A 13,135-nucleotide genomic window follows, 5' to 3' on the forward strand; every position below is an offset into this window, starting at 1 on the left:
TTTCTGGATTAACTATCCTTCTTTTTAATTTTCTGTATTTGGCTGCTAGAGAGTCTTTTATAATATTGTTTGGCTCCAGATACCACCGAGAGGGAGTCTGGCTGTAAAGACCAGCTCTGAGAAACATAGCTAACCCCACATTCCTGGCCAACTGAGGGTAGGTGTACAATCCTGGAAGGAGCCAAAAAAGCTGAATTTCCAGGAGCAGTTTTGAAGTGATGCAATAAAATGTGTCTGGTCCACTGATTAAATAATTGCAATAACATGGATACCTCACATTTTTATGGTGCTGTATAGCTTAAAGGTCTTTTACATGCTTTATTTCATTTCGTCTTCACAATGCCTGCTTTTCATTTTATATGATTTTATGTGAACTGCAATGCCTGCAGCCCAGGGAGGTTAAGTGATTTGCTCAGGAACAGATAGTTTAGAAGTAGAGGAGCTCAGACTGGAAGCCAGGTCTAGAAGTCAGAGACTAGAATTCCTTTTCTGCCCTTCTTTACACCATAATGTCTCAATAAAAAATAGAGGACACAGAAATGAATCTCATGGGTAAAAGTGAATAAAAACTGAAGGTGTACTTTGAGACTCACCCAGAGCGCTATGGGAGTAAATGTAATTGGTCTAAAGCCATCATATAAGCTAGCATGGGGGGAAAGCAAGCGATTTCTTTGAACTAAAGAAATGCATCTCTTGCATTATGGGAGGAAGGACGGGGCTGGGAAGCAGGAGTTTGACATAGAGCTCATTCTGGAATATTCGGGTGCCTGCACTGTCCGAGCTTGCTTTGTGTAGTAGTGCCATTGCCAGGGTCCTCGTGTCTCCCCAGTGCTAGTAGCTGCTGTTGTCATGTCCAGTTGAATATTCAGATGCTTGTAGTGCACCCATGAAAAGCTATCCCTTTAGCTAGTCATCTCTAGATGTTATTAAACTCATCTATAGACTTCCCCCATCACCTACAAAATTAATCTTTTCAGGTAAAATATGACTTTTCTTTTTCATGGAGCTTCCTGCTCATTCTGGAAGCTTGAGATTACTGTCATAAGGACCAAGATCTGCTCACTCTAGGGACACAGAACACAAATACATGGGGTGAAGCAGAGTTGGGTGTTAGGAAATGCCGGACTCTGTTCCATCATTATCTTAGCATGTGACTTTCATTACTCTCTCTGGACTTCCCTGTTTTCTTTATCTTGGAGAAAGTCAGTAGCTTTCCAACTGTATTCCTTGGTGCCCATTAGGCATCACCGTGGGAAGAAAGACAGCTGTGGGAGGAGACCAGGGCCTGAGGTCCCTGTGAACAGAGCAGTTCTATGTTGAATCACTTTTATCATGGACTTCCAGGTGAACTTTCTTACAAACCATGGGTTTTAGCTCTATTTTTTAAAAAAAGTCCTCTAAGCCCTTGGACTAAATGATGCACCTAAAATTTCTCAGGCTGTCACTTATTAGGAATAAAGCTTACACACGTATGACTCCTCACATTCCATCCCTGACCTCCCACTACCTCACCAGCACTTGTCTTGCTTCTGGTTAAGTGGGAACCCCAGCATCCTGCTCTTCCCAGCCACTTACTGGCTTCTGGATTTGGGTGTACAGGAAGAACAGGAGCCCTGGAGGGGTGTTGGGGAGGAAGTCCACAGGATGCTAGCAGTGAGCTAAGCCTCAAGAGGGGAGTAGGTTGACCTCAGTCACCAGTAGGCAGTAGGCCCTCAAGGTAAGGGTCATTCCCTGGCTCACTGCTGTAGTTTAGGCCTGGCAATTGAGAAGGGAGAGCAAATTTGCAAAGAAGTATTAAGCTTGAACAATCAGTTGCCAGTGTTCTCTAGTGATAAAAAAAAAAAAAAAAAAATGGCATTTGCAAGGGGTCTAAAGGTGCTCAAAGTATGAAAGACAGAAGAAAAAATAAGGAATTTCTGGTGTAAAATGTACCCTCCTGGTGATCTGAGCAGTTAGATTTAATCTGTTTACATTGGATAGTAATAAAAGGAAATGGAACCAGCTGCAGACCTCCTTACTGTGACAACAGTAACCTTTTATTATTCCATCAAACTCCAGGAGGAAATAGCTTAAACATCTGCAGCTTTTGGACAGAATTCACACACTCAGAAATCCCGCCTGCAAGCTACTGCTAAATGACTTAGTATGTTCTTTAAGTTGAGGATCAACTGTTTGGGGAGCTGGACAGTATAAAAGGAGACACCAATCTGAGCTGAAATTCCAGCACCTATTTGAACATGCACACATGTATAAAGCAAGTATAGAAAGGAGGCAGTCCAGTGAACAAAAAGAAACAAGGAAGCTTCAGACAATCCCTCCCAGTGTTCCCCCTTGCTTCCAGTGCTCACTAAACATGCGGTAGGAAGACTGAGAGCTGAGAGCGGGGGTGGTGGGTCTGTCCTCACTGCCAGAAGTGGCCTCCGTGGAGCTGTCACCTGTGGGGTGGGTTGGGATGCCTGCACTGTCTGCTTGAACAGCTCTCTGCATGCCAAACTAAGAGTGTTCAGTGGGGGCTTATCAAGCACAGGGCCTGGGGAATACTGATCAGGATGAGCTTGATGGAATATCACGTAGCCTTTTCCATTTCTCACTTGGAATCTTACAGATGAGCTTTTCAGACTTATCCAGGCACAGATTTTTATCATATATCACTATTGTTCATACATAGAAAGTAAATGGGTTAAGATATATCTAAAACTTGTTCACGTTCGGAGTTGAATTCTACTGAGCCACTTTTTAAAAAACTTTTTATTTTGAAGTAATTGTAGATTCATAAGAAGTTGCAGAGTACAGAGCGGATCTCCCAGCTTCCTCAGTGGTGACAGCCAACATAGCTGAAGGCATCTTGAAACCAGAAAGCCCTTTTTAACTCAGGCCTGGGTGTCTGTTTTCCCACAGAGTATGATGATGTACCATTCCTTAATAGTGTTGGCGACTGTTATCTTCGGGATTTTCTGTCAGACCATTGGCACCCATCCTCCAAAAGTCCCCCGAGTTTTTTTATTATTATATTTGCTTTAAAAAAAATATTAAACTTAGAGAAAAGGTATAAGACTATTACAAGGAATTCTCAAATACCTTTCACCTGAGGATATCAATTGTTAACAATTTATTACAATTAGTTTATGATTTCTCCCAACTTCTCCCTCCTCCGCTCTCTCTCTTTCAGAACAATTTATAAGTTTGCAGATACTATGTCCTTTGCCTGTAAATATTTCTATATGCATTTTCTAAGAAGCACTTTCACTTATATTACCACAGATCAAAGTCATAATTTTTTTAAAGATTTATTTATTTATGCATACAAGGACTAGGGTACAGGCTAGAGGTGTGGGGGGTGAGAGGATGCACCAGAGACAAAGTGGGGAACAGAACAGGCAGATTGACTGAAATACACTGCTGAGGGGAGCAGCGAGCAAGTCAGGAGAGGTCTGCTGCACCATGTGGGTAGCTCCCTGGCTGGCCAGGGATCGAACTCGTGCTATAGTGGCTGCTAATAGCTTCATAGGTTGCGTCTTAACCCCTTGTACCACCAGGGAGGCCCCAAAGTCATAAAATTTAACATTAATATAATTATATAATCTACAGGCTTTATTTACATTTTGTAATGTAGCCATTCTAAGGTGATCAGTTAGAACATTGTCAGTTGTTGGAAAAGTGCACATAGATTATTAAATAAATAAAACTAAATACAAAATATACTTGTGGATTGAAAACATGACAACATTCTGGATTATGTAAATTCCCATTTGTAATTACCAGAGGTTATCCTGCAGGCATGTCAGTATTTTTTCCAGTGGGATGAAAATATGAAGGGGGTAATTATGATACTTACGATAGCTGTGTTATAAGTATTAAACAGGCATCTGGGTACAGTGACCATATTTTCCAATTCTAAAACCAGGATATCAAGTCCAACAAAGTTATACAAATTAAATTGTCTGATCATTTAACAAATCCCTTTACTAAAAAGAATGAAATCATTAGAAAATTAAAGACAGAATTCTTAGAAGGTGAAGGGAAGAAAGCCAAGAACTTGAATAGGATACATCTCAGGTTGATATTTAATTGCCAGTTTTTACAAATGTTTTAAACTACTTCAACTTTTCATTTTTAAAAATAAATAGAAGAAGGTAATCATTATTTCTGCCTACCATTGGAGCCTTAATTTTTCCTATATTTGCTAAAAGATATGTTCTGGTTGCCAATTTATACTCAAATTGTATCTGGCATCAATCCCAGCAAAGCCTGTGGGTCCTTTTTTGGACATTTGACAATAGATAGAATTGACTTTTTTAAGGACTAAAAAAATGTAAGAAGATCCTTGTTTATTTTTTAGATGTTTTGGAAAGGAATTAAGTAGCAAATATTTTTATATAGCAAACAGTTTTTAAATGCTTGTTTGCCTATATGACCTATATATCAGTAGTTTCCAAGTATTTGTCTGGGGACCAATGCTGGCTCAGTTTTTCATTGCTCAAAGGCAAAAAGTAAAGACCAAGACCACACAGTCAATCAATCTATCAATCACTAAACAGATAAAATTACTGTATTTTCTTAGGAAGGACTGCCTTTATGCCGCTATTTTGTCCTTATATAATGTTTGAGTATGAAATATTCTTTCTTTTGGGACTTGTGATGAAAACAAATAGAAAAACAGAAACTTAACAACCCTCTGTTGGTCCCCTACCCTGCTTTTTCCTTACATTTACTTGATGAAATTCAAGTGTCCTCGCTCGGGTCCCAACATGACAAAGAAAAGAAGGAACGCAAAGGTTTTGCCCCAAGGGCTATGGTATGTGTGGCCTGTTTACTGTACCAGCTGCACCCAGCGCATGCCCAGGGACAGGGCTAGTAAGAAGGTTGTCCCTTGGAACCTAGTGGAGGCTGCAGTCATCAGGGCCATTGCCAAGGCAAGTGTCTTTGTACAAAGTGGTTGACCCATAATAACAATCAGTAAATGGAGACTATCAAAGTTAGACCATGTGAAAGTACTCTGTAAGTTCTAAAGCACTGAACAAATATAAGGTGCTGTTATTAGCTAGTCACATAATGAATAGCTTCCAAATTGAAAACATATGTGTTATCAAAGTAGCAGTAAATCTCTTACCATACATAGCAAAATTTAAAGGATGCTAACAAAGTTGACTTTTCATTCACAAGCTGCTGTGAATCATAATGCAGGACATAGTCTATTTTCATCAGGTGTTTCTTATCTCTAAGTTAAAGGTGAACTCTGAAGGGATATTTTCTTTGAAACTGCTTTAACATTTTCAAAGATGGCTCAAGGCTAGGCTTTCTCTTCTTCTTTTTTTCTTTACAGCCAAAGAAGCCTAAAGTCCCAGACAATCCATTTCATGGCATTGTTTCCAAGTGCTTTGAACCTCATCTCTACGTGTATATTGAGTCCCAAGACAAGTGAGTGATGAATACTTTACTGTTTTCTACTCATTTCTCCTTCCCCAGGTCATGGTTGGGCCTCACAAGGGCACAGATCCTTCCAGAGGCTGAAGGAGGGACTTGGCATGCTTACAATCCTTCCTGGAAAGCTGTTAAAGATATTTTTATATCTTCTGAATGTTGTCATTTACTACCTGTATAAATCTCAGAAACCTGAGTTGGACTCTGATAAGGTCCGAAATGAATCCCAACTCCCCCTTCCCATGTGGGCACTGAGTCCTTGAACAGCTCTACATGTGAGCACACAAGGCTTTATAGTGTCAGGCCTGGAAAAGGGAGAACGAAAGCCAAATCTCTAATATCGATTTTTAAGTATAATTTGTGTAACTTTTCATTTTGGAATAATTTTGACTTACAAAAATGTTACAGAAATAAAGCCCAAAATTTCTCAAATACCCTTTCTCCCAAGCATGTTAACATCTTACAGATTCACACATGGCAAAATCAGGAAGGTAATGTCATCCCATGAATGTTCTTTTTCTGGTCCAGGATTGAGTCTTGAGTTTACTTGTCAGGTCTCCATTAACCTTTATGTGGTTCCTCAGGCCTTTCTTTGTCTCTCTCTTATAAAAGAGTATTGACCAGTTATTTTGTACAGTGATCTCAATTTGGCCTCTTTTATGGTTTGGATCAGGTTATGTTCTTTGGGAAGCTTAGCATACAGGTGATGTGTCCTTCTCAGCCTATCATCATATCAAGAGTCACATCATGTTGAATCGTCCCATTGCTGATGAGGCTGACTTACTCACTTGCTTAAGGTGGTGTCTGTTTTCTCTTCTGTGAAGTTACTATTGAGTGTTTTTCCTCTTTGTAATTTCTAAATATCTCATGGGGAGATACTTTGAAACTATGTTAGCACCCTGTTTCTCATCACACATTTCCTGTCATTTTGACATCCTTTGTGATTGATTCCTGCCTGAAGCAGTTATTATTGTAGTGTTTGCCTAATGCTGATTGTCTATTTTCATCTTTTTTTTCCGACATTTACTAAATGCAGCTCCACTGTAAGGAAGAACTTTTCCTCTGCCCCCACTTGTTTGTTTGTTTATATCCATGTGGACTCATGAGTTCTTTTATGGATTATTATCCATTTAATATATAGTATATGCTTTTCACAAACTCAGGGGCTCCAGAACATTTTTTAAAAGATTTATTTACAAGACTGGGGTACTGGCCAGAGGTGTGGAATAGGGGTGAGAGGATTCACCAGAGACAGAGTGGGGAACAGAACAGGCAGACTGACTGAAATACACTGCTGAGGGGAGCAGTGGGCAAGCCAGGAGAGGTCTGCTGCACCATGTGGGTCAACTCCCTGGCCGGGGAGCAAACTCATGCTGCAGTGGCTGTTCATAGTGTTGTGTCTTAACCCCTTGTGCCACCAGGGAGGCCCCCTCCAGAACATTTTAAAAGCCACAGTTCCTCATAGCCAGAGAGTATGTTTATGTTCCAGTGTCCATTTCTCATGCAACACAGGAAGACCCCTTCTCATCCTTGACCCTCTGTTTGTGGGTATTTACAGCCAGAGTAACTGGTGAAGGCCCTTCCTCACTGGCACGTAAATTTTGGAAAAATAGGTTTCTGGGACAGACCAAGGTGACTGATTGGAGACAGGCTGACATGGACTCCTAGAGGTGGCCTGGCAGCCAAAAGAACAGGCTAAGAACCAGAATGGCTCAGAGAGGGAGAACAGCGGCTGTGAGAAAGTTCTTGAGCAGATTTCTCTGGGAAAGTATTTAGACCCTGGAGCCCTGAAGTCCAGTCTTTTTTTTTTTAAATGCTTCTGTCATGGGTTAGGAAAAATTCTCGTTTCCAAATATGTTTAAGGGGTAACTCTTAACCTTAAGAAACTTTTTCAAGTGGAAGTACTACATGGAACAATATAATTATTCGTCTATTTTACTTCTATGCTTTTCCTCTCACTTACAAAATAGCACATATTAAAATCCCAGAAAAATATTATTTTATGAAAGAACCTTTGCATTAACAAAAACAACCTCCTCACCAACACCCCTATTAAAAAGTTACCTTAATGTTTTTTGCCTGGGAGAGCCAGGGTTTCCCTCCTGCTCTCTAGCCTGGCTTGTGTCCAGCAGACACACCGAGGGCAGGAGTTGCTGTTATATTTAGTCCTTTGAAAACACTCTCTTCTGCAAAAACTCTTCTCTTGGCACATTAATAAGACAGCCCTATGGGGCAGGAAAGGGGCATCAGTTATTTGCCAATGGGATTAGCAGCTCTTGGAGCAAGCCACCTGGGTGACTATATTTGGACCATGCCCCTTCTTCCCTTATCAACCATAGTTCCTATTTTCAAAAAGTCTTAAAAGCTGCTGGGTCCAGGGTTTGAAGCACCTCTCAAAGAGAACCACATCCTTTTCCAAAACCTACCTGTTCTAAAGAGACATTTTTCTGAATTCTTGTAATTCTGGTCTCCATTCTTTTCACACGGCCTTGATTCATCTGAAGTATACTCATTGTTCATGATACTTTGGGCAAAGAGCCAGACCTCCCTTCCTCAGGGACTCTCCATTTCTCTATGAAAAATGAAGTGCTGGCCACTCACCCTGCTGCTTGGCTGCTCTTGGCTGTTTCCACAGCGCTGGGGAAGTAGCGGAAGCTCCTCGGAGGAGAACTGCGTAGGTTGTGCTGTTGTCGCTCCAGAATAAGCAGCAAAAGCTTGAAGTTGAAAATAGAGTTCAAGAAATCCATTTCCTCATCTGTTAAAAGAGAGAAGCAGACAAAATAATGCCTAAAGCAGTGGTTATTAAACTTTTTTTGCATCATAGATCCCTTTGAGAACCTGGTGAAAGCCATAGACCACTTGCCCAAAAATCCACATGAACCCACACACTATTTTGGGTCTTGTTTAAAGTGGTTCTAGGAAGCCCTTCCTTCCTTAAGTCAAAGAAGCCTAAGGCTGGGGAAGAAACTCGGGTGGGGACTGATTCTGTATCAATTACTACTCTTTAGCATGGACTCAGAAATCTGCAAGAAAGAAAATCTTAGACCAAGATCCTAGATGACAGAGACCCAGTGTAGCAGTGGAAAGAGCATGGGTCTGAATGCCAGAATCAGAGCTCTATACTTACTGACCTGAGCCCATGAGCATGGTGCTCACCCTCTCCGGGTTTATTCTGTCCTCTCCATGCTGAAGTTAATAGTGGCTGCCTCACAGGCTCCAAGGTGAGGATGAAATGGATGACATATTGGTGCTTGCCACACATAAGCCAAACCTTCCCTGCCTGTCCTTGGATCTTGTTCAGGACGCTAAGACAGTTGGGTGGCCGGTCAGTGTTACCAGCTTTCCGCTGGGTCTGGCATGGGATCTACCCTCCCACCTCCCAACCTTCTTAGCCCAGGGAAAGTTCAAGCTGCTTTAGGAGGGATTATAGGGCTGGTACCCAGGGAGGAGGCAGGAAGAGAGGATGTCCCCAAAGCCACCTCTTTAGCAGGTTGGGCTAAAGTTGTCCTTGCATCTTTAAGTAGATTTCTCAGTTTGCATTCACATTCAGTGTATTTTCTACTTTGGGATGTTAGTGTATTTTCTACTTTGGAAGATGTGTGATTTCCTTAGCCTGACTCTTGCAGGACTTTCCATTCAGTGATATTCTCAGCCAGAAAAATTATTAGTGACTGCATTTCAGCCTGTTCTTCTAAGTTCCCTATGGTAGCTTTGGTTCATTAGTGTCCCCCTCCAGCTTCATCAAACCTGGAGTCTTTCTGTAAACTGATTTTGCTTGTTGTTTATTTTGAATGTATTTCATACTTACAGAAGAGTCCCAGGAGTTGTACACAGAACTCCATAGCTCCTTAATATTTCAACAGTAAACAAGGACACAATCTACATAACCATAGCACAGACAGAGTCAGGAAAATATTACCGTTTCATGCATAGCCCCCATTCCATTTTACAAGTTATTACAATCATGTTTTTTTGTTTGTTTGTTTGTTTTGTTTTTTATATAGTTTTTTTTTGTTTGTTTGTTTGTTTTAAGATTTATTTATTTATTTATTTATACAAGTGCTGGGTACAGTCAGAAGCGTGGGAGGGCGAGAGAATTCACCAGAGCCAGAGCGGGGAGCAGAGCAGGCAGAGGGACCAAAGTACACTGCTGCGGGGAGCAGCGGGCAGCAGGAGAGGTCTGCGCGCCATGTGGGACCCTCCTCCGGTGGCCGGGGAGCAGCCGGGGATCGAACCAGTGCTGCAGAGGCTGCGGGCAGCCTCGCAACCCAGCGCTCAACCGCTGCGCCATTGGGGAGGCCACACAATCATGTTTTTTAAATAGATCCAGAATCCATTTCAGGGTTACAAATTGCATTTATTTGTCATATGTCTAGTCTCCTTCAATCCAGAAGTGTAACTCGATCTTTCAAGTATAACTCGATCTTTCAAGTATAACTTGAAATTTTTTTAAAGATCAGGCCAGTGACTTTGTGGGATGTTCCTCAGTCTGGGTTTGATTGCTTTTCCTCCTGATTTATGATTTATGGAGAAGTGATACTGTGTTCTTCTGAGTAATTCATATTAGGAGCCACATAGTGTCCATTTATTCTACCATTTGTACCATTCATTTTTATTACTTGGTTTAGATGCTGTCTATTTGGCTTCTCTTCTTATTGATCATTTTTTGATTAGTAAATGTAGAGAGAAACCTTAAAAGCATAAAATAGCCGTTTTAATCATTTTTCACCTACTTGTTTTACTGCCCATTGATGATACTTTTATTGATGATACATTTATTACTAAATCATAATTACTAAACGATGCTGTTTCTAATCTCATCATTTCTTCAACCTTTATTACTTCATTCTATTTTAAGCAGAAACTTTGTTTTCCGCATTTACTAATATCAGCATGGACTCATTAATTTCTTTTTCATTCAATGAGTTATAGCTATATCTTTTTCTTACTTTATGTAGAATAAACTTAACCCTACAGAAAAATTTTAAAAATCATACAAGTTTAGGGCTTCCCCAGTGGCGCAGCGCTTGAGCGCTGGGTTGTGAAGCTGCCCTCGGCCTCTGTGGCGCCAGTTCAATCCCCGGCTGCTCCCCGGCCACCGGAGGAGGGTCCCACATGGCGCACAGACCTCTCCTGCCGCCCGCTGCTCCCCTCAGCAGTGTACTTCAGTCCTTCTGCCTGCTCTGCTCCCCGCTCTGGCTCTGGCGAATTCTCTCACCCTCCTGCGCTTCTGACTGTACCCAGTGCATGTATAAACAAAACAAACAAACAAATAAATAAATAAAATAAAATAAAACATGCCTCTATAAAAAAAAATCATACAAGTTTCCCACATTCCCTCTCCCCTCTTTACCCAATGTTAGCATATTACATAGCCGTAGGATGGTTACCAAAACCAGCAAGTTAACTGTGTGATACTCATTCCTAAATACTAGACCTTATTTGAACTGCACAATTTTTCACTAATGTCCTCTTTCTCTTCCAGGATCCATCATCATTTATTTTAATGCTAAAATTGTCCCCGTTTGGTCATTCATTGGAACCCCTTCAAGCTGGTTTTTAATCTTTTTTGCCCTCCCCTATCAATTTTGGGGCATTTTCTTTCTGGCACAACACAATGCCAGGTTCATCTTGTACTTCCCTACCCTAACTCTGTAGTCATCCATTTTTCCAAAGATTCCTTGTTCCTTTGGTTCGGAATAATGTTTAGAAACTAAGTTTTGGGCATCAGATATGTTCATTACTGCTTCTAGGTCCTTTCAGCCGAGAGAATTAGAGGTGTCTGTGTGTGTGTGTGCATGCATGCATGTGTGTGTGTGTGTACCCATTTAAATCTAGTTTACATGTTTATATAGCAAAATATATAAATTTTCAGGGAGTTAGGATGGTTCCCCTCTGACACTGTTCTTATTTCTTCATCATTTCAGAGAAATCTTTGCTTTTTCACAGTGTTAGTTGCTCAGAATGGATGCAGTTTGCTAAGGAAAATGTCTCTGTTTCAAACCCAAAAACAAAAGGGTAGAATTCCAGTGCCATTGAATTTGAAGGTATTCCCCATGAGTAGTTCCAATGAACATTTCCCATAAGGAAGGAGAGAGAGAGCGTGCGAGCTAGCAATCAGAGAAGGAAGAGGGAGAGGACAGAAGAAAGAAAAGAAAAGAATTAAAAATAATGGAGTAATTTGTGCATGACATGAAAGTAATTGGTTTAGCACTCAAAGAAATTAAGAAGGGACATTTATGAAAGAAGGAGATTAAGTTAGAAAAGACAGATGAGAGAAAACTAATTGGATGTCTTAATGAAAACTAAATTTTTTGAAGAAGAAAAAAAAACCCTGCGAGTTTACACTGATATTGCCAATTCTATTCTAACATCACAGGTTTTATTTTTGTCTATAACTACCTACTACAGCAGTGAGAAACTTGAAGTATCCTCTATATATTTACCTATGTGTTCTGTTTACTTGTATGTAACCCATCTCTCAGTTGTACTCAAACCAGATCTTAACTCCTTGAACACACTGGCCACACCAGAGCCGAATCCTCCGCCCCAACCAAAGGGAATAGGAAGGGGTTAATTAGTTTGAGGAACCTCTAACAAATTTCTGTAACTTCCTTAGGAGCTCAGGCTGCTTTGCCTTGCTCATCTTCCCAGCTGACTTTGTCTGACTGCCATCTTCCTCTCCCAGTGCCATTTCTACTTTACTTCCCTTTTAGAATATTGTTCCATTACTGCAGATCCACCAGAAGAAACCAACTTGGTCATCCATTGATAAACTTGCTCTGCAGTGCGGTTTTTCTTTTCAATTTTTAATCTTTCCCTCTACTGTTAACCGCTCTGCAGTAGTCTTTATTCCTAGGTGACTTTATTTATCAGTGGATTTCACTTGACCCAGCAGTATTTCGTGAAATACATAACCCCCTGAAATGCTTACACAGTTCTTGGGTGGAAAGCTCAAGCTGCAGGGAAGAGGATAAAAGATACATCTTCATCCATGACATGTTTTTTTAAGTTGGAGAGAAATTGAATAACAGCAATCAATAATCATCATGCCACAAATATGAATAAAGCTTTACCATTTGGAAATCAAAGCATGATAGAGTGGACAAAGCTTGATTTTGGAGTCAAACTCAAGTTCAAATTCAAGCACGGTAAATTCTGTGACCTAGGGCAAGTTATTTTATTTCCCTCCGCTGCTATTTCTTCTGTAAAGTGAGGGTAATACTCAGGGCTGATACAAGGATTAAATGAGATTATAGTTCTACAGCAACCAGCACATTACCTGGGTTATAGGTTTATAGCTTAGTGGGAGAGACCACAAAAGTTTGTGGTGAACAACGTGAAAGGGCAAAGATTTGAAGAATGAGTGTCCAGATGAAACTGCAGGTCACCTGTTTCTTCTGCCTCAGCCAACCCCTTCTTCTGCTTCCCATCCTCTCCTCTTTTTATTTTTAATTTTCATTGAAGTAACATTGGTTTATAACATTATGTGAGTTTCAGGGCCTCCCCGGTGGTGTAGGGGATTGAGCGCTGTGCTGTGAAGCTGTCCACATCCTCTGCATGCGGGTTCAATTCCCAGCTGGGCAGGGAGAGACCCACATGGTGGGGCAGACCTCTCCTGTCTCACCCGCTGCTCCCCTCAGCAGAGCTTTTGGTCAGTCTGCCTGTTCTGTTCCCCGCTTGTCTCTCGTGCATCCTCTCACCCTCCCGCGCA

General features: G+C 41.0%; 1 protein-coding gene across 2 annotated transcripts in view; it reads left to right on the forward strand.

Annotated features, from left to right (window-relative positions):
• The window catches only part of VPS53 (VPS53 subunit of GARP complex), a gene marked incomplete at both ends in the record, with an annotated part of 136,436 nt that overhangs the window by 81,366 nt on the left and 41,935 nt on the right, over nucleotides 1-13,135 (forward strand). For both annotated transcript variants that reach the window (XM_084237193.1, XM_084237194.1), the window contains one exon: nucleotides 5,324-5,418. In XM_084237193.1, coding sequence (XP_084093319.1) covers nucleotides 5,324-5,418 — 95 coding nt within the window. The remainder of the gene's footprint in view (nucleotides 1-5,323; nucleotides 5,419-13,135) is intronic.

Source organism: Talpa europaea, assembly GCF_964194135.1.
Source record: "Talpa europaea genome assembly, chromosome: 7".
Taxonomy (NCBI): Eukaryota; Metazoa; Chordata; class Mammalia; order Eulipotyphla; family Talpidae; genus Talpa; species Talpa europaea.